At 41.9% G+C, this 20,811-nt stretch overlaps 1 protein-coding gene across 1 annotated transcript; it reads right to left on the bottom strand.

Annotated features, from left to right (window-relative positions):
- Positions 1–11,147: 11,147 nt before the first annotated feature.
- ANKRD33 (ankyrin repeat domain 33) lies at positions 11,148–20,085 on the bottom strand (the record flags this gene model as incomplete). The annotated part of the gene is made up of 4 exons (XM_081318982.1): positions 11,148–11,887; positions 15,690–15,830; positions 16,669–16,798; positions 19,798–20,085. 4 exons carry the CDS (start codon positions 20,083–20,085, stop codon positions 11,148–11,150), a joined length of 1,299 nt encoding a protein of 432 aa, XP_081175108.1.
- Between the last annotated feature and the right edge of the window lie 726 nt (positions 20,086–20,811).

Raw genomic sequence — 20,811 nt, 5'->3', positions numbered from 1 at the left:
CTAGTATTCCGTTCTTAAATCAGTATTAAAGAATGTATGCATAGAATTACCTTGAATTTTTCTTCTGCAAGTTTGCATGAGGCAGAAAGAATTTAAGGACAAGTCAACTTTCTGCACAAGTGGATGTCTGTTGCCAAAGGGAGAAGTGAAGTGAAGTGAAGTGAAGCAAAGAGAAGAGAAAAAGAAGAGAAGAGAAGAGAAGAGAAACAGAACAAAGGAAGAATGGGAGAAAATTCTACTCCATCTTTTCTCTTTCTCCACCCAGAGAAAGGAAAAAAATATGCATTCTGCACCTAACCTTTAATTCTGCCTTTTATTTATTTTAGTACAATCAAAAGTTCTTCAAGGAAAAAGAAAACCTGGGATGTTAAGGAAAGTTGAAATGGTGGGAAAGAAGGCAAAGTAAAGGATCAGAGGAAACATTTCAACTGAGAATGAAAACTGGTGGAGCTCTTTTTCCAAAGCCCAGGCTCAGAAAGAAAACAACCAGCTGCTGTCATGAAAACAAACTGCACTATTTTCTCTGATTTGCTGGCCTTATTCCTGAGACAAGGTAAAAGTCAGGTGGTGTGGTGACCAGTTTACAAAATTATATACCTTCCTTCACTTTTTAAGGGTTGGTGATATATCAATATCTATGAATGAGCCCTTAGTAACTGAATGCAGTTCTGGGCCCTGGACTGAGAATAAGTTAGCAGGCACAGTAGCTTTCTTAAATTGGCTTTTTGTAGATGTGCTGGATATCAAGTCTATTACTGACACTGGGCTGAGCTGAACAGTGTTTGGTCATGCACTATCAATTCCTTCTTTTAATCTTCATCTAAAAATTGTGGATTTTCTTGTATGTATCAAACTACCTGGCTTACAGCAAGAGAAAGTTTTAGGTAAGTCTGGTCCCTGAAATGTAGCTACTTCCTCTAATTGATTTCTACAATAGGTCCTCAGTTAACATCAATAATTGGGACTGGGAACTCTGTTGCTAAGCAATAGAGTCATAAAGCAAAATATCACATGACCTCACTCAACTTACAATGGCAATTCTGGCAATTCCAGTTGCGATGCTTAGGTAAATCCCATGTGATCATTAGACGCACTGGCATGTGATTCCCACTTGTGACCTTCTGCCAGCTTCCCTTTGCTTGTTGGAAGCGAGCTGTGAAAGTTTCAAATGGAAATCACGTGGCCATGGGATACTGCAATTGTTGTAAATGTCAACCGGTTGCCAAGTGCCTGGATTGTGATCACACCAATGCAGGGACACCACAACAACTCCAACTTTGTGGACTGGCTGTGAGTCTTCTCATTCAGCGCTGTCATTAACTTTGGTCATGGCACAAATGGTCCTTAAGTGAGGACTACCTATTGAGGTAGGGGTGCCTTCCCTTTCTCTTGCACGACATTTGTTGATTCAGAATATTAACAATTTTTTTTTGACCTGTGGGAAGACACCTACCCCAAACACATCCGTGTCCTTGTCTCATATGGGCTGAGCTCGTAAAACTAGATGAATGAGACTTTCTAGCATCACTCAGGAAAGAATCCTTGGCTTCCCCCATTTTTTCCCCCTTTACAACCAGACGCTGAAGGCAAACAAGGACAGGGTGTTCTGAGCAGATATTTCCCGTATCCATGTGTAGCACGCCCCCATCCCATATGCAGGCTCTGCTGGAGAAGGCAGATAAGAAAGAAAACAGCACAGGGAATGGAGATGAAATAATAATGAGGTGCTCTCCTGAGACCCCATTTTTGCACTCGATGACTCTGAAGATTAAAGGTTTGCAACCTGAGGCTGAAGAAATGAAGCTTGTACAAAAAGGTTTGCCTTTTGCTTTCATGCCAAATTACCTCAACAATTTGAAGCACAATTTCTCATTCTACTGATATTTACATTGTAATTGGTACTTTGAAGTATTATATTTGTTTTCAGTTATACTTTTTCAGTGGCTTATGACTTTTTGATCGGACTCTTATTTTAAACAAATTCTTCAATACTACGCTTCATTCAACTTAGTATAGCCACATCTCTCCTAAATTCATATTCTCTTTTCAGAGAGTTCTTTAACCAGGATTTCTCACTTCAGATGTCAGAGGAAATGTTTAGGAAACTAGGATACCTTGGCTGAACTCTGTCTTCTAAAGAAAAAAGAGAAGCATAAGGAAGAGGCAGTAAATCACTTTATTCTTTAGCTAATAAATCATTTAGAGCACAACTGACATTTGGAATGACCCATAATCACAAACAAATAAATATTTTTTTCTTTACCCTCAGTGACTTTAATTTGCTCATTCTAGATATTTTCTGGTAAAATGGACAATTCCTTAATTGTTTGTGCTGCACATATGGAGGCATTAGAATAATCAAGTTGCTAATACTGGTAGGATTCTGGTAAATTTCCCTGAAAGTCATCTATAGGCTCTACTCTCTGCTGCTTTACGTAATTCTACTGAAACAATACAGTCATCAGCTTCAAGGGAATTAAAATAGTGGTTTTATTGTATATTTTATCCATGTGTCCATCTATCCATCTGCTTTATTCCCTTTTAGGCCAGCAACATAAATGTAAAGTACGGAAAAAGAATAAGAATTAGTAAGTAAAAGAAATTAAAGGAGATGATTGGAAAGAAAAAGAAATCTAGCAATATCTAATCTAGGCTTTTCACTACACCTCTCCATAATTTCTACACTTGCAAAACATTGTTGCCTCAGTCATGTTCTCATAGTTCTTCATATATTGCTTTTGTTTTACTTAACTCTCTTTGTCACGGTCTCAATATCTCCCTCTAATTATGATTTTTTTTTTGTTCTTCCTTTCATCCCATTCATTCCTCCTTAATATACTGTATTTGTTCTGGAATCACTTATTCATTCCCCCCATATGATCCATATGCGAGGCAGCTCCCGCTCTTTGTGAAGCAATGTGAGGCTTCCCTGAGGCCTTGTGAAGGCCTCACAAAAGCCTGGCCATCTGCCTGGGCTGAGTGTACACCATCAGCGAAGGTCAGCTGGGCCTTGCAGGCGTAGGCGGGAATGGAGGGCAGGGTGGCCAAAAGGACAGAGATAGATGGATGGATGGGTAAGTGGAAGCAAAGGAGAGCATGGCAAGGCAGGAGAAATATGAAATCCTCGCCTAACAACCAAAGCCAGGACTTTTGCAAAAGCCATTGCTAATCAGTGCAGTCTCGTGATAATTTTCCCTAACAACCACTTTGCTTAGCGTGGAAATTCTGGTTCCACCAATTAGGGTCTTTGAACAAGGACTACCTTTATGTGTACCAAAGAAACCATTTTTCCCCCTGCTCTTATAAGACCCGCAAGTTTACAGCCTGCTGAGTTGTTTCAGATTGAAGGGAAACCGATTGATATTTCCTCCTCCCTCTCCTCCCAGGCTTTTATTACAGTCCTGAATTCGTAGCAGTTCATTGTAATGCTTTCAGTAATTTTTTCCCCCCAAATACTGTATTTGGGCTGCCTCTGTGCCACCTTTGGTTTTAAAGTGATCTATGCTATGAGGTTTATAGGGCTTTTTATTTGCAGTCTGGGAGGAAGTAGATCATCTTCAGGTGGTTTCAAGGCTAAATCACAAGGTTAAGACTGCCTCAGCAGTTTTTAATATCACTGATCATGGCATTGTTTGAAATATTTTGGAATGTCGCCATGGCTCTTCCCTGATTTCATTTCTGTATTTAATGTAAATTTCAGATATGCTATTGGGAGACAGAGGATCCCCAAAGCAGAGAGGGATGTGATGTCACTCAGGTTTCTACATGGGCCTACCTATGTGTTTAATTGAGAAATGTTAGCTGATATAAAATCTGGGGCTAGGCTAATCTGGGAAAGACCGAAAAGAGATCAGATTATTCTTATGCATAGAGCACAGCACTGGTTGGCAATTTGTTTCCTGACAATGTGCCTTTAAATTCCTACATGGCTTAGAGCAGATCTGTTTGACAGAAAATGCTCCCACACTTACTGAAATCATCTGAGGAGATTAATGTAAACTTACTGTGAGCCTGGAGTCTTTCCCCCCCCCCTCCGCTTGTTTCCCCTTCTTTGCCCGCTGTATAGAATCCTATAAAGGGATTTAGATTCTTTAAGATTTTTTTTAATCCTGATTTTAAATAACTCCAGGTGGTGAACATCCCTACGATTCCTTCCTCCTATTTTCCCCACAACAACCCTGTGAGGTAGTTTGGGCTGAGAGACAATGATTAGTCCAAAGTCACCCAGCCAACTTTCATGCCTAAGGCTGGATTTCTAGCAAGGGTAGGCAACCTCGGCTCTTTTATGACTCATGGACTTCAACTCCCAGAATTCCTGAGTCAGCTATGCTGACTCAGGAATTCTGGGAGTTGAAGTCCATGAGTCATAAAAGAGCCGAGGTTGCCTACCCGTCTTAGACAATAGACCACGGGTGTCAAACTTGCAACGTCACGTGACGTGTCATGACGTATCGCAACTTTTTTTCCATTGCCGGCAATGGGGTGGGCACCATTTGGCTATGATGCATCTGGCCTGTGGACCTGCAGTTTGACACCCCTGCACTAGACCAAACTGGTTCTCTTAATTGTAAGTTAAGTAGTTAATGTCCTTACTAGCTTTTTAAAAGACTTTTACCAGACATCATTTTCAACTTGCTTTTAACTGCTGACTAATTGTGGATTTTTGTTAATGATTTATTTTGTTTTAATTGTAGTCTAATCATTTTAATGCGTGGAATCCCCCTTACCCCCTTTGTAAATAGCTGAACAAATTTGGTGGTCAGCAGAATAATGTTTAATAAAACAAAGTAATTATATGCAGCTATTTGACTGTTGCAGTAAATTTTATTCTTAAAATCTGCCACTATATTTGCATGGTTTTGATTAGGTCTGAAAAAAGGGGTCTCTTTCTGATTTTAATTTTAGTTTTGATTTACCAGCACTATTAGGATCAACTTTTTATATTGTGTCTCTGGAGACGGTCTTTCTTCGTTTGTTCTTTGGGTGACCTTTGCAGCTTTTTCAATAGCAATGTAATAGTCTTAGAGGTACTTTGGAAATTCTGGGTTAAAAGAAAAATCCAGCATTTGTAACTTGGTATGTAGCTTGGTACATATAAGAGATTTGTAAAATTGTGTATATTTATCATTTCAGTATATTGTGTAATATTGTCAGAAAACAGTACCATTACTCTGTATTTTTCAAAGATAGGGAGGATGGAAATAGGAAACTGCTGCCAACCAAAACAGATTTTTTTATATATTTAAAAATTGTGAAAGTAACATATTTCTATTAAATGTGTTTTAATAAAAAAATATTTTTATGAAAATTATGAAATTGCTGGGACAAGGAGACAATATCACTGAACAAATGAGAAAATCAGAAGTAAAATCAGACTAGAGCAAGGCTGACATGACCTTAATCACAGTATGTTTCTTTGGCAAGGCATGCCTTTATAAATTATCCTCACTATCCTATCCTAACTGTCCTAGGGTTTTTGATTTTTTTTCTTTCTTCTAGAGCAGGGGTTTCCAACCTCTGGTCCATGGACTGGCACTGGCCTGCAGCATGCCAGAAACTGGGCTGCGTAAACAAGCGAACCCCATCCACTGGATGCAGGCAGCACACGAAACATGCTCCCTCCGGTCCGCGAAAACCCTCTCTCTACAGAACCGGTCCCTGGTGCCCAAAAGGTTAGGGCAGGGGTAGGCAACCTCGGCTCTTTTATGACTCATGGACTTCAACTCCCAGAATTCCTGAGCCAGCTTGGAATTCTGGGAGTTGAAGTCCATGAGTCATAAAAGAGCCGAGGTTGCCTACCCCTGGGTTAGGGCCTGCTGTTCTACAATATTGTGGTTTCACATATGGGGGCAGCACTGATCTAATATTCCAGTTTCCAGTGATGCTATAGGGCTTTGGCTTGGGAAACCGAACTGCTTAACTTTGGCACCACTCTTGTGTCAAAAAAATATTAATAAAAAAATCCATGGAGGCATTTTCGCAGTATCTCTTATGAAGCTGTAGATCAGTATATTTTCTCTTTCCTTTATGGAAGAAGCCTCTATTTTTAATACTTTTTTTCTGACATGTCATTTTTAGCTCTGCTGCTATTGAATGACTAATATATTTTTAAAATGAGCTAAACATAAATACTGTATTTTTCTGTGTATAAGATGCTATTTTTTCCTGCAAACACCCTGGTCAAAAATCAGGTGCGTCTTATACAAGTGCAGCGTCTTATACATGGATAAATAATGGTAACCTCCGCAGCCCAGGGCATACCTGTGTGGGTTGCCATGCCGTCTGGTGCAAGTGTCAAGCCCCTGTGGACTTGCCACTAATGGGAGGGGGGAGGGGGTAAGATCGTCGTCCGGCCGAGCTTCCGGATTTGCCGGCTCAGCTGTTTGGCGCTCCGCCAAACAGCTGATCGGCGTGGAGAAACTCGCCTGCCAGAGCGTCTTATACAAGGGTGCGTCTTATAGATTGAAAAATACAGTAAATGTTTTGCTTGGGCAGTTTGGGAATTCTTTTCAAGTTCTGAATTTGTAGCTCTTGCTTGGTTTCTGAGAAGCTGTTGTGCACACAGAGGGCAAATGCAGAGTTAGGATGGCCTGTTTGGTTCCTAGTGCTTCATTTATTTACCCTCATTATGTGGTTTACTAGCCCTAGTTTCATATAAAAACCCCGGGGGTTTACCTGTTTGCTTCTAAATCAGGAGTGTCCAAGCTTGGCAATTTTAAGATTTTTGAACTTCAGCTCCCAGAATTCACCAGCCAGCCAGTTGAAGTCCACAGGTCTTAAAGTTGCCAAGGTTGGATACCCCTGCTTTAAATGTATTATGCCACAGGGGTTCTCAACCCCTGGGTCCCTGGGCCTATACTGAGAATCGGGCCGCACAAGTGATGGGCGAGTGCGCAAGCACGCAAAGCTCCATTTGCGCAAGTGGTGTACGTGCATGTGAAACCATCCCCTCTCCCCACCCACCACTACCACTGCTGCCACTGCCGGGTCCACAGAGCCAGAAAGGTTGGGGACCATTGCTGTACAACACGTAAAGGAGATTACCACATATCATGCATCAGTAAGTAGAAGAAATGATTCCTTCTTTTTTATATATAAATTTTATTAAGCTTTTAAACCAGAAGATAAAAACTAATACAAACTAATAGGAGGGGGAAAAAAGAAATAAAAGCAAAAGAAAAAAGTGCAAGAAAAGAAAAAAAGTTGAAGAAAAACAGAAAAGATATAAACAGTTCCCAATATTCATCACAGCAGCTATAAATTCAAATATATTTTAACCTCTCTCTCTAAAGTTACATCATATTACTATTCCTTCTATCTGTCACTGAATTTCATTTTGTTAGATAGGGCCCAGTGTTCAAGTTCAAGTTCAGATCCTCCTGTATCTTAAGCCTTCAGTAAGGCATTTGATAAAGTAGATCACAACCTACTACTTGATAAGATAGAAAAATCTGGGTTAGACAGCATCACCACCAGATGGATTCATAGCTGGCTGACTGGCCGTGTGATCCTCAATGGAACCACATCTACATGGAGGGAAGTGTGTAGTGGGGGTGCTCTGTTCTGGGCCCAGTGCTCTTCAACACCTTCATCCATGATTTGGATGAGGGGATAGATGGGGAACTCATCAAATTTGCAGACAACACCAAGCTGGAAGGAATAGCCAACACTCCAGAAGACAGGCTTAAGATACAGGAGGATCTGGGGTTTCCCTCCCCCCCCCCCGTTCCATTTGTCACAGGATCTTTTACATATACCCAAGTTAGTAGGCTCCAAAACACAAGAGAGCCAATATAACAAACCAGATCCCTAAGCAACAAGCATTCAAAGGCCAGTATTAATTGCTACCTACTTCATTCTTTCCCACTTCTACTACACCTCCTCCTCCTGCTCCTCCAACTACTACTACTGGTGAGTCCTGCTGGAGAACAGTATCTTTTCCTATCTGCTTTAGACTGCTTCAGGCTACTTTATTTCCACAGATGAACACACACCTCTTTCCCTCTCTGGACACACCAACACCACTATAGCCAGCTGCCTATCTGCTCAGCTTTTATAGTCAACAGTTGCTTTTGCTGGCTAGAGAGAGGCCCTAAAGGAACAAGGCAACAGCAGAATAGATGCTGGCCATCTTGTAGGCAGCCTGTCCTTTCACACCATATAAATTTAGATATCTCTTTTGCCATTGTTTAAATGATACATCTGTTGTCAAAATAGATATTGTCCAAAATAAAAACCTCATTCTTAGCAAAACTTGGATTTTTATCATAGAAATTCTCCCCATGATAAATTTTAATTTCTCCTAGCTTAACATGTCCTCCTTAATTTCAGTCCAGATGTCAACACAGTGTAATTATTTCAAAATAACATTGAATTCATATTTGTCACAATAATGCTCTATATTTTATTTTATTTTCCTCAGTCCTCTATAAGATCTTCTAATTTTCTATTTTTTTATCTTAACACCAAGAAATGATTCGTTCTTATTTGCTCTATGCTGCAGAGAAACCAAAGGGAAATTGGGCTTGGTTCAGAAAGTGAAAAAAAGAAATATTTAAAGATACGTCCTATGGTTTTTATTTTTCAAAATAAGTAAATAAATATAACCTTCACATCTTCCCAGCTTCATAAATTTCTTCAATTTGGTAATATCACATCAAAGACCAATCACTCTGCTGCTCTACAGATGTGACCTCAGCTTTTGACTTCAGAGAGAGGATTGTAAGATCTAACTGTGGCAGACATTTTGTAGGGCTGGGAGTGGTAACTCTAGAGCAGGGGTAGGCAACCTTGGCTTTTTTATGACTCAAGGACTTCAACTCCCAGAATTCCTGAGCCAGCATGGCTCAGCTTGGAAACATCTCCCTTTCCCCTCAGTATGGCTGGCTCAGGAATTCTGGGAGTTGAAGTCCATGAGTCATAAAAGAGCCGAGGTTGCCTACCCCTGCTCTAGAGCAAGGGTCTCCAAACTTGGCTGCTTTAAGACTTGTGGACTTCAACTCCCAGAATTCCTCAACCAGGATTTCTGCAAATTGAAGTCCACAAGTCTTAAAGCAGCCACGTTTGAAGACCCCTGCTCTAGAACAGGGGTCCCCAATCCCCGGTTGCTGCACCGGTACCGGGCCGTGGCATGCCAACCACCGGTCCACACAAATGAGCAAAGCTCTATCCATGGGATGCAGGCAGCACACAAAACCACGCCCTCTCCAGTCCGTGGAAAAACATTTCTCCATGGAACCGGTCCCTGGTGCCCTGAGTCCTTCAGGAGAAGGGCGGTATATAAATCAAATAACTAACTGAATAAATAAAAGGTTGGGGACCTCTGCTCTAGAGCAGGGTTTTTCAACCTTTTCACCCATTGTACCACTTTTAGGAAATGGCAATATCCAAGTACAACCAGTCGCCTAGCAAGGTGTCAAAAAATTGATGACCAAAAAAAGAGGAAAAAAGTGATGAAGTACATGTAGTCTTCGACTTACAACAGTTCGCTTAGTGACTGTTCGAAGTCACAATGGCACTGAAAAAAGTGCCCCCCAACCCACAGCTGAGCAAGACACCTGCCTGCCCGCCCGGCAGCGGTCTTCCTCCTGTCTGAGGTTTTCATTGTTGTGAGCATTTCTGTTGAGGATTAGCAATGGGGGTGGGGTGGGGTGATGTTTGGTTTTTATTCCCCCCGTCTGCTGGGTGGTTGCAGCAGGTTTTGGTCACTTCACATGACCCTGGGACACTGTGACCATCATAAATATGAATCAGTTGCCAAGCATCTGAATGTAAATCACAAGACCCTGGAGATGCTGCAACATTCCAGCTGATCGGTGCTTCTTCTGGGCTCAGAAGTGCCAGGATCAGTGCCGAGCTCCAGCTGGAGCCTGGTGCTGATCCTGCCACTTCCGCTGAGCCCTGACAGCCCTGCAGCTCCAGCCATCTCTCACTCAGGCTTGTGTAGTACTGCCATTCCCCTCCCCCGCTACCAGTTTTCTAGGATGGTTGTGTACCACCTGCCAGGTGCCAATGTACCACAGGTGGTACCCGTACCACTGGTTGAAAAGCCTTGCTCTAGAGGGCCCCTGGAGACCTTGCTTTTTCATATTTTAGATGGCAGAGTAAAGAATGAGAAGTAGGAGGGCTCTGGAAGGTAAACTACTCCCATTCTCTCTCTCTCTCTCTCTCTCTCTCTCTCTCTCTCTCTCTCTCTCTCTCTCTCTCTCTCTCTCTCTCTCTCTCTCTCTCGTGAAATCTATCCAAAATTATTCTGTTGATTTTTGATTTTGAAGACCTGAAAGAGCTGTTCGTCATAGAAAATCTATCTACTACATTGACCTGATGGCACATAATCAATCAATTCAGAACTTTTTGTATGGTGTGTGTATGTGTGTTAAAAAGGGAAATAAAGCATTTGACTCTACTTCTCATCTTTAAAAGAAAGAGAAGAAAAGAAACGACGAAAGAGGGAGAGAGGAAAAAAGAAACAAATGTACTGCTGAAAATTAGCTATTTTATTACTTCTTTTCAGTAATACATTCTGGAGCTGCTAGGGAGTTGCAGAATGGTTAATGGGGGGATTCTCCCTGACTTAATTTAGGATATTATCTGGAAAGCCCAGCATCTCTTCTTTTCCCTATCTAAGAGCTGGGATCACTAGTGAGGCAATGCTCTTGGGAAAATAATCCGCATGATAAGCTTATGCATATTAAATGTAACTTTCTTGGGAAGAAAAAAAGTATAAATAGAAAAGAGAGCAAGGGGGGGGGGTGTTCCTTCCCAATCCCGCCCATTTTCAAGTTCGAATTCTCCTCTATCTGCTTTTCTTCCACAGCTTTTCCACCAAAGATTGGGAGGAAAAGACGCTAGGCATATTCTTAAGGTACATTTGAGGACGGACGGGATTGGAGTTGGGAAATTCCATGCAAGGGAGACATTAAATGTACACTCTTTTTCTTCCGTCATACCCACACTTTCTATCCTGAGGATTAGAGTCTACTACCAATATTGGCAAGGAACTTTCTCTAGCATTAATTCCTTAGCAGCCTGACCAAGAATTGAGAAAGTATCCATAAGGGTGGCGACATTTTCTGAATCACCCTGAGGCAGAGTTTTACTTTGTCTTCGGAGTATCGTTTTCTTCTTGGCTTCCCCAAACATTACGACTATTTGTCTTTTCCTTTAGCCTTGTCTGGCTTCTTCTTGAGCCCTTCTGCTTCCCGGCTTTTCTTCTCTTCTTTAAGCTCCTTGTATCGCCACATAGGCACCTGCAGTGCATTCTTGTTTTTAATCTTGGGTGGTTTGTTCTCCTCGGGAACCGACTGGGAAGAAGACTTGCTGAGCTTAATTTTTGGAATCGCGCTGTTGTATCGCCTAAGAAGGGATAAAAACTTCACAGTGGAACTAGGGGATCGATAGGGTATCAGGGTTTGGGTCCTGAACTGGCCACTGTTGCATGATCTGCTATTTACCGATTTGGCATCAGGATCAGGTACATATTGGTCGAGAATTTCTGGCACTGAGCGTCTCTGCTTGCCTACTTCTGGGGGGCTGTCCGGACAGAGGGTTCGACAAGCAGTGGTCACAAATGGGCTGGCCAAGGACGTGGTCATGAGCACCATGTGATCCATCACCCCATCCCTCTCGGGATCTCGTGGGAAACGGATGGTAAACATGGAGCAAATGTGATCAGACAGACGCTTGGCTAGGGATTTTGCAGCCGTCGCTTGGGCCACCAGTTCAGGCAGATGGGGCCACTCTGGCAAGTACTTGTTAGAGAATTGCTGGGCGCAGGGGCGTTGCAAAAGGATTCTCATCCGCATGATAGTTTCAAAGCATCCAGTTACGGCTGCCCATTCCTGTGCGGTCTTTCCTTTCACGGGGTCCACGGCAGCAATATCAGCTCCTAGGAGAAAGCACACAGGATGAGAAGCCCAGCAGTGTTTCATTCCCAAGTCCACACCTGCATTTCCATACGGCTGCTGCCCCAGAGCTCTTGTTCTAGAATTGCTTTCACCATCCCATTTTGAGATTCATGTGACAAGGGAGGAGAAACTGGGCTCCTTTATATACCTGAAAGTTGTTTTGCATCCCGTGCAAGTTCTTTTTTCTCCAGGCGTATAGTTTTTGCACATCTGGGTTTTACAACTGAGTTGTGCGTTGAGCGGAAAATTCCTTGCCCGCCTTTCCTTCTGAAGGTGAAAACGGCTTCTACAGGAACATATGTGAACACGTATGTCTATGCGTGAAAGTGTGTGAGACAGCATGTGATTTCAATAGGATTAAGGTGGAGAAGAGCTGATGAGAAAAAACAAAACCCCACTGCCTGATAATATAGATTCAAGAAAAGAATGTATGCTATTATGTTTAGAATTGCATAGTAGGCCCAGTTTCCTCCAAAGATTACCATTAGGTCATCAAATATAAATACGTAAACAAAATGGTAAAAAGGATTAAGGATTCTTGTGGTTCCTGTCAGCAAGCAGATGGAAGAAGGTGTAAGTTTTTTTTTAAATGACATATGTAGAGTGAGATGAAATGGAAGATAGAATTGGTGGTTCTTATCATTAGCTGGATTGGTAGAATTCTGGAAGTCAAGAGTTTGATTGATGTAGATTATTTAGTATGACAAAATATCTGTCCAAAGCTTCTGATTTGGGTGGGGGAACCTTTTTGAACTTAGATGTGAATGAATCTTTTGCTTTATTTGTTTTTAACTGAGAATAGACACTTTTTTTAAGCAAGAGAACTGTGTACTGTTACGTACGTTTCACAGATTAATTAGCAAGGTGAGAGCAACCCAAAACCAACAATCCATTGTTCGTTTAAGTAAGACCTTCCAAAATGTTCCAAGATACTTCTCAACACTTGGTATCTTTGGGCAACCGCCAGAATCTTGGTAGAGTCCACAAATAAGGGAGCACTGAATCCAGAATAATTAGGTCTACCTGTACCCTAGTTGCTGTTTTTATTTCCCACGATATAGCAACACTGTGCACACATGGAATGTGTAGCAGGAGAATCTGCTGTTGAGTATAGCCAGACTTGCCATTGATACGAATTTTTGGGGAGCTGTGCAGTGAAAGACCCTCTCTGTGAGATGAAAAATTAGACAGACAGAAAGACAGACACACACACAAACACACACACATACTTTCCTGCATCATTCCTGCCCTTGGGCTTAACAGCTCTTTCTTCCCTTTCTTTATTTTTTTCTGCCATTTCTGGACAGCTGAGGTGAACACATTCTGAAAATGTCTAAAGCCCTTCTGGTTCATGCAGATAGTCAGAAAGAATTTAGCTTTTTAAACCTCCCCTTGGCTTGCAGTTTCTAACAGATGGCTAAATGCACAGATCTAGTACCTTATCAAAATCATCACCATCTCAGCAGTCCTACGATTGGGTGGTTGGTGAAGCTGAGAAAGTGTAAGGAAGACAGACTTCCTCCTAATGGGAAATGTGGACTGTGTCCTCTAGCTGCTAGCCAGAACAGAGGCAAGGGGAACTAGCAAAAGAAAAACCAACTTCTAAACTGGCTTAGTTTCCCATAGTAGTACTACTTTACAGAGTTATGGGGAAGAGATCATGATATTGAACCTGTGGTGATCCTATTACTGTTGGCCGGCTTATGCCAAATAACAACCAAAGCAGACATTCCCCATCATCCAGAGGCTCTTTCCCTTCCCAAAGCTGACTACATTTCCAAACAACATGTGTGTGTTTTTTCTCACTCGGCTTTCACCCTCCCTTCCCTCAGAAACCAACTTTTGTTGGCCTTGAAATGTGAGAAGAGATAAGGAACATTACCAGCCAATCCATTTTCCCTCCAGCTGATCCACAGAAAAATAATTTTTTTAAAAAAAGGGTAAAGGAACACTGAGCAGCCATGATTTCCAGAATGATAAAAATCCCCTGCACCCAGAAGAACATAAATTGACCCCCCCCGTGCCTGCAATACATTCAATATACCGTATATTCGATGCAAAAATATAGAATATATGTAAAAAATTGCATATGTAAAAAAAATATGAGTAGCAACTGCTTTCCTTCCATTTCTGTTTAAAAGGCTCTGGGAGTCGAAGTCCACACCTCTTCCAGTTGGCAAGGTTGAGAAAAACTGTCATAGAGGGATAGCAACCTGTTTTTTTTCCTGCAATAGTTTTCTAATCATGGTACAACGTTGTTAGGCATATGGTGTTAGCCTACAATGTTGGGTTGAAAATATATCAACCATGATGTTATGTCTTTAAGATGTTAATTGGCCAATGGGTGTGTAAGTGTTCTCATGGCCATAAGAGGGAGCTAGTAACATAGCTTCTTTCTCTCTCTGAATTCACTGCTCTCTACTATTACTGTTTTTGCTCTGTTACTGTGATAAACCTGAACTGTGTATTGACCTCTGGACTGGTAAGAAGACTTTGTATTTTGGATTACTCCTTGGACTGTTGCTATTGTGTATGACCTGGACTGTTTATTTTTGACTGTGCATTTTTATTCTTACACCACTTCAAAGTAAACTACTTTTTGCTTTTACAACTCAGTGTACTCTTGTGGTTACTGTGTGACTCTTACTGCTCTCAGTACCCTTCCTTGTCTGGTAGCACAAGGAGACCTCTGCACAACAATCCTTAACAAACGTCCCTGTGTGTGGAATAATGGCTTCCTTGACCGCAGGGCTAAGGCAGGAGTTCTAGGCAGGCTGCTTATCAGTGTGTGAAACTGACTACAAAAGTATTAAAGGCTTAGAGTGGGCTAACAGTTTTCCTTTCAAGCCTCAGCCCTGCAAAAAAAGAAAGAAGAGAGAGAGAGAGAGAGAGAGAGAGAGAGAGAGAGAGAGAGAGAGAGAGAGAGAGAGAGGAAGGAAGGAAGCAGTCTAGCTTTGTCCAATTTCAGACAAATAGCACAGGGCTAGAAAAACATTGATTCAGCCTGCAAAAAGAAGTAATATCAAGGGAATGACCAAACCTGTAATACCTAAAAAAAAGTGTTTCTCAACCTTAGCAACTCTAAAATATGTGGAGCAACTCCCAGAATTCCCCAGAGAGCATGCTGGCTAGGGATATTTGGGAGTTGAAGCCCACATATCTTAGACTGGCTGAGGTTGAGAAACTCTGGTCTAGAATATCTGTGTGTGAATGGAAGGGACTCGTGAAAGGGGCAAGTTAATACTACTTTGGCAAATCTTTTTATGAGGATTAGGTTGTTCCAAGAGTTACTAACGATAAAAAGCTCTCTTATTATGGCTCTCCAGCCAATTTCTTTATCGTGGCTACTCTTGAACTATTTTTTATCCCATTCATGCAGAGGAGCAATAAAAGACAACGGCTTTTGCTGTCCTGCACTGCTCATCTTATAAAATGGGGCCATTACCCTGAAAGCCCCTGCAGAGTCTCTTTTTTTTTGATGTGGCCTAAAAGCAGTGAGAGTCCTTTTTTCTTCTTACTTTTATTTCTAGCATCCTGGAACAGGTGCAGTTTGGTTCTTCTAGGTTTCTCTTTAGAGATATCGAAGATTGTCTGGAAGCAATTTTTTGTTTTCTAAACTGTCCTCATATTCCAGTTTGAGGGGTACACCTTCTCCCCTTGAAAAAAAACAGATGCCCCTAATGTCTCTCCCTACTGATGGATTCTCTGCACAATACCAGATTATGTTAATTCCAAGAACATTAAAATCAACATCTGGAAAGTCAGCAGCAATTAATAATATACCTGCCATGAGCAAGGCTGCAATACAGTCGTTCTTCCCTCTTATTGCAGCCTTCATAAGTGCAGTCAGGCCTCTGTCATCCTGCATCTCAGTGTCTACTCCTGGATAATAATTCAGAAGATAGTTCAGAATAGTTATGTGTCCTTTGTGGCAACAGAGAAAGAAAGGGAACAATGTTAGGAATGCACTGAAATTTTCAAAGAAAGATACTCATTACAATGTAAAGGCAGCATCAGTCACAAAGAATTCACAGTTCTACTCTAGGGGCATATTCTTAATTTTGTTTGATTTTTCATTTTGTGCAGACCCCCATCACTTTTGGTTTGCAGACAGTTTATACCAGGGGTAGGCAACCTCGGCTCTTTTATGACTCCTGGACTTCAACTCCCAGAATTCCTGAGTCATCTTAGAATTCTGGGAGTTGAAGTCCAGGAGTCATAAAAGAGCCGAGGTTGCCTACGTCTGGTTTATACTTAGTTCCTTTCCATAGGCAAAAATCATCAATGCGTGTATAAAGGGACTGACAAAACCCCTACATCTGAGATCCTTTGTGGTTGTAAAAAATAGATTCACTGTGCTTTATGTTAAATTCTAAGACCCCATACCACTTTAAAATATCACACATTGCCCCAACCAGAGCCGGTTAGCACACAAACTGGAAACTCAACCCAATCCACTTATTTCCAAGTGCACATTCAAAAAACACCCACCCCAGTAATTGCATCCTATGAGAGATGCAGGTCACAAAGTTCCAACAGTGGTGGAGTTTTTTTCATTAAACATTATTCTGGACAAATAATGATTTTGAGCAAGGGAATGACAGGAAGGGAAAAGTCCTTATTTTTGTATAATTTGGAACCTTATTCTTCAGCTTGCTGTTTTTTAAAATTCTGATCAAACATCCCACTCAGTCTGAATCTGTTATGTTCCTTGATGTCCCCTGTGTCTTAGCTGGTGTCTGAAAATCGTAACTTTTCCTACCTGCTTGGGCTGCCACCATAAGTGCTGTGTTTCCCTCGTTATCCTGGTGGTTGACATCTATGTAGGAGCATTTACTGAGAAGAATGACAATATCTTTGTAACCCCGGAAACATGCTACCAAGAGGCCATTCTGGAGAGCAAGAGGGAAAATGTTAAGATCCAACTTCCAGAGCACATAATATCTTTCCCTATCCATGCTTTCAAGTTTTGAGGTGCATGATCCCAATATTTTGATGGCTGCTGCATCATTCCAATACAGTAAGGTCATCCTTCCGAGCTTGTTCAGTGGCCATCTGAATATCATGCAGAGACTGGCTGCCCTGTAGCGAAAATGCTTTTCCATCACCATCCCTGGTGACTCTGTTCATCCCAATCCATCGTAAGATTGACACTGGAGATACAGTAGGACTCTCGGGTTAGCCATGAGTAGTAAGCGGCAATCAGTACATGGCGATGATATTAGCAAGGATTAGACATATATTCTGTCATGCATAAGGCACAATTTTTATATTGTAGCTAGTCTACTATATTTTCCCCCTTAGAACCTGCCAGAACATATAAGACAATTAGCTGGCTTGCAAAAAACATAAGCTGCTTAGGAGGAGCCTCTTAAACCCTGGAGGATAGGGTGTTAGGGCTTCTCGGAACAAACCATCAGAATGCAAAGCACCTTTTCTTATATTAATTTAAGTGAGTGATTCTTTTGTAGGGGACTACAGCAGTGGGTGCTTTTCCCTTCTAATAACTCCTGCTTCATCCTGCACTCTCCTCCTGATATTTCTCAGATGTGTGAGGGGTTGTTTTTCTCCCCTCCCCAAGAAGGAAACATTGTGAAAAAAGAATGAAAGTGGAGCATGGTGCCGCCCCATTTTGGGGTTGACCTGCTGATTAGCTGGAAGGAGCACTCATTGGCAACAGAGAAAAACAGGGTGCATGGAAGAAACTGGGATATAGAAACATAAAATGTTCAAGGAAGTATGATGGGTGGAACTGGTGGCCCTGAACAAGCATCCTAATCTCCTAGGATCCCCAATCAAATGTTGCATCTCTTCCACTTCTTTGTATAAAACCTGGAAATCGCAGCCATATAACCCAGAAATTACAAAGAGAATCGTATGTCTATCTAGCAGCACAGATGCAGCCAAAAAGAAGTATGCTTGGCTGAATTGGTGATGGTGGTGAGGAATACTATGAATAAATTCCACTCTAGGACTTAAATAGATGGGGAAGAAATTGAGGTAGTGACAGATTTTATTTTCCTGGGCTCCAAGATCACCACAGATGGGGACTGCAGCCAAGAAATTAAAAGACGCTTGCTCCTGGGGAGGAAAGCTATGGCAAATCTAGACAGCACACTAAAAAGCAGAGACATCACCCTGCCAACAAAAGTGCATATAGTCAAGGCTATGGTCTTCCCAGCTGCAATATTTGGCTGTGAAAGTTGGACCATAAGAAAGGCTGAGCGCCAAAGAATTGAGGCCTTTGAACTATGGTGCTGGAGAAGACTCCTGCGAGTCCCTTGGACTGCAAGGCGATCAAACCGGTCAGTCCTAGAGGAGATCAACCCTGACTGCTCTTTAGAAGGCCAGATCCTGAAGCTGAAACTCAAATACTTTGGCCACCTAATGAGAAGGAAGGACTCACTGGAGAAGAGCCTAATGCTGGGAAAGATTGAGGGCAATAGAAGAAGGGGACGACAGAGAATGAGGTGGCTGGATGGAGTCACTGAAGCAGTAGGCGTGAGCTTAAATGGACTCCAGAAGATGGTAGAGGACAGGAAGGCCTGGAAGAACGTTGTCCATAGGGTCATGATGGGTGGGACACGACTTCGCAACTAACAACAAGGACTTAAACTTGAAAGTAATGGCAACATAGGCCAATGATCTGCCCCAGATGGTTGTGTCTTTGTGCCATTCACTCACGGTTCGCCCTATCGTCTAGCCAGGCACAAATATCAAATAGTTTGTTGATAATTGCTTCATGAAGCAGTCATATTAAGATAGGTTGAATCTGTGGAATGACTGTATTCATTGATTTATTTTGAGAGATTTACCTGCTACAATCCCTAGATTCTCTGTGGTATAGTGTAATAAAATGTTGTAAAAATATCTGATGGTAAAAATATAAATTACAATAATGATAAAATCATAAAATCTAAACACTGTAGTAGAGTCATGTATCCTGAGTATCAAGGATCATTGTAGGTGCTCTGGAACAGCTCTGCTTTCAGTAGCTTCCAGAAGGCCAAACTATAAAGAGGGAAGCAGCCTAGAACTAAGGAGAAATTTCCTGACAGTTAGAACAATCAGATCAGTGGAATGACTTGCCCTCCAGAACTTGTGGTGCTCGAACCCTGGAGGTTTTTAAAAAGAGATTGGACAACCATTTGTCTAAAACTGTATAGGGTTTCTTGCTTGAGCAGGGGGTTGGACTGGAAGATCTGCAAGGTCCCTTCCAACTCTGTTATTCTGTTGTTACTCTGTTAGGGCTAGTCCCAATTCAAGGGGGACGTTATCCCAAAGTCTAAGTCAGGCATGTCAAACTCGTGACGTCACGTGACGTTGCGCAAGGTATCACGACTTTTTCCCCATTGCCGGCAATGGGGTGGGTGCCGTTTCAGTATGATGCATCTGGCCTGCGGGCTGGCAGTTTGACATGCCTGGTCTAAGTGCTATGATAGAAAAGCAGAACACATGAGCTTCTTTGGTAAATAACTTGTGGAAATGGGGGACTACCGGCAGTTTCTCCTATGATAAACAATTGTGGTTGAAAAAGCCAGAAGATCCTTCAATGCCAAGCCATATTGACTTTATACATAATCACTAACACTTTGACTTGCATTTGGAAGCTAATCAGAAGCCTGTACAGCCAGGGCTTGGAGCAATGGAGTAGCAGGTTCATGGCAGTGAGTGCTAACCACAAATAGACCAATGATTCTGGAGCAATAGAAGCTTCCAGCTTTAAGTAACTAACTATGACCACCTGTTAAGATCAGTAAAGTTAGGGATTGCTTCTTAGGCCACAGAAGACCTACTAGGCTGAACTTTGTTCTAGCTGTGTCCCAGTTGAAGTATATCATCACAGGACCATTTCATCTCCAGTTCACACCTGCTTTGTCAGATCAATTACCTGTCCGTTGATGTCCAACTCCATGGCTTCTTCCCTGGTCACCCCCATGTCAAGTTTATACTGCAATTGCTCTGCATTGTTCCTGGCACAGCACCAGTACAATGTGACCTCTTGGTGGTCCTCACTGTCAGATGGAGCATCTTCATAGTATGGGAAGACGGAGTCATCGGAGAAGAGGCTGCACGTATCCTGTCTTTCATCTTCTTCATCCTCATAGTCTAGTTCCGAACTGTATTTGCTTAGGGTGGGTGGTGTGTTTGACTCTCTTCCTTTGTCATCATTATTCATCCAGCCTGCTCACAGAAAGTAGCTTTTGATGTGGTTTTGGTGGCCCATATTCTTTTTCTCCGGAAAGGACTATTTCTGTTCCCTCTTCTTTCTCAATTACATGTGGGGGATCTGCAATGCAAAGGAGAAGACCTGTGTTCGTGGGTTTGAGAGAATAATACTACTATTTATTGTTCTGAAGGGATGGTACCGTATATTGTATTGGTCATTTGTCTGATATTCTCTATAATAAATTATATTCCAAAAGTAAAATAAACAGATATTCTGCTCTGGAGACTATTGTAGATCCCTATTGGGCAATTGCTAAGATGAAAATACAGGTACAGTTGGCCATTGACTTACAACCAGGGCTTTTTTTCTCATAGAATGCTCAGAACGGAGTTCCGGCACCTTTTTTGGATGGAACCTTGTAGGGTAGGCAAAGCGGGTTGTATGACATGTGTGAGTTCCGGCACCTTTTTCTTTTACAAAAAAAGCACTGCTTACAAGCATTCATTTAGCAACCATTTGAAGTTACCAAAGCACTGGGGGAAAAAGTGACTTACAACCTGACCTCACACTTACAACTGTCATAGCATTCTTATGGTCATGTGATCAATATTCAGGCACTTGGCAACAGGCATGTATTTATGACCATTCAAGTGTCCTGGGCTCACGTGATCTCCATTTGTCACCTTCCCAGGTGACTGACAACAAGCAAAGTCAACGGGGGCAGCAGATTTGCTT

Source organism: Vipera berus (assembly GCF_964194415.1).
Source record: "Vipera berus genome assembly, chromosome: 2".
Lineage (NCBI taxonomy): Eukaryota > Metazoa > Chordata > Lepidosauria > Squamata > Viperidae > Vipera > Vipera berus.
The sequence above is the reverse complement of the archived record's forward strand: the minus strand, read 5'-3'. Positions and strand labels throughout refer to the sequence as shown.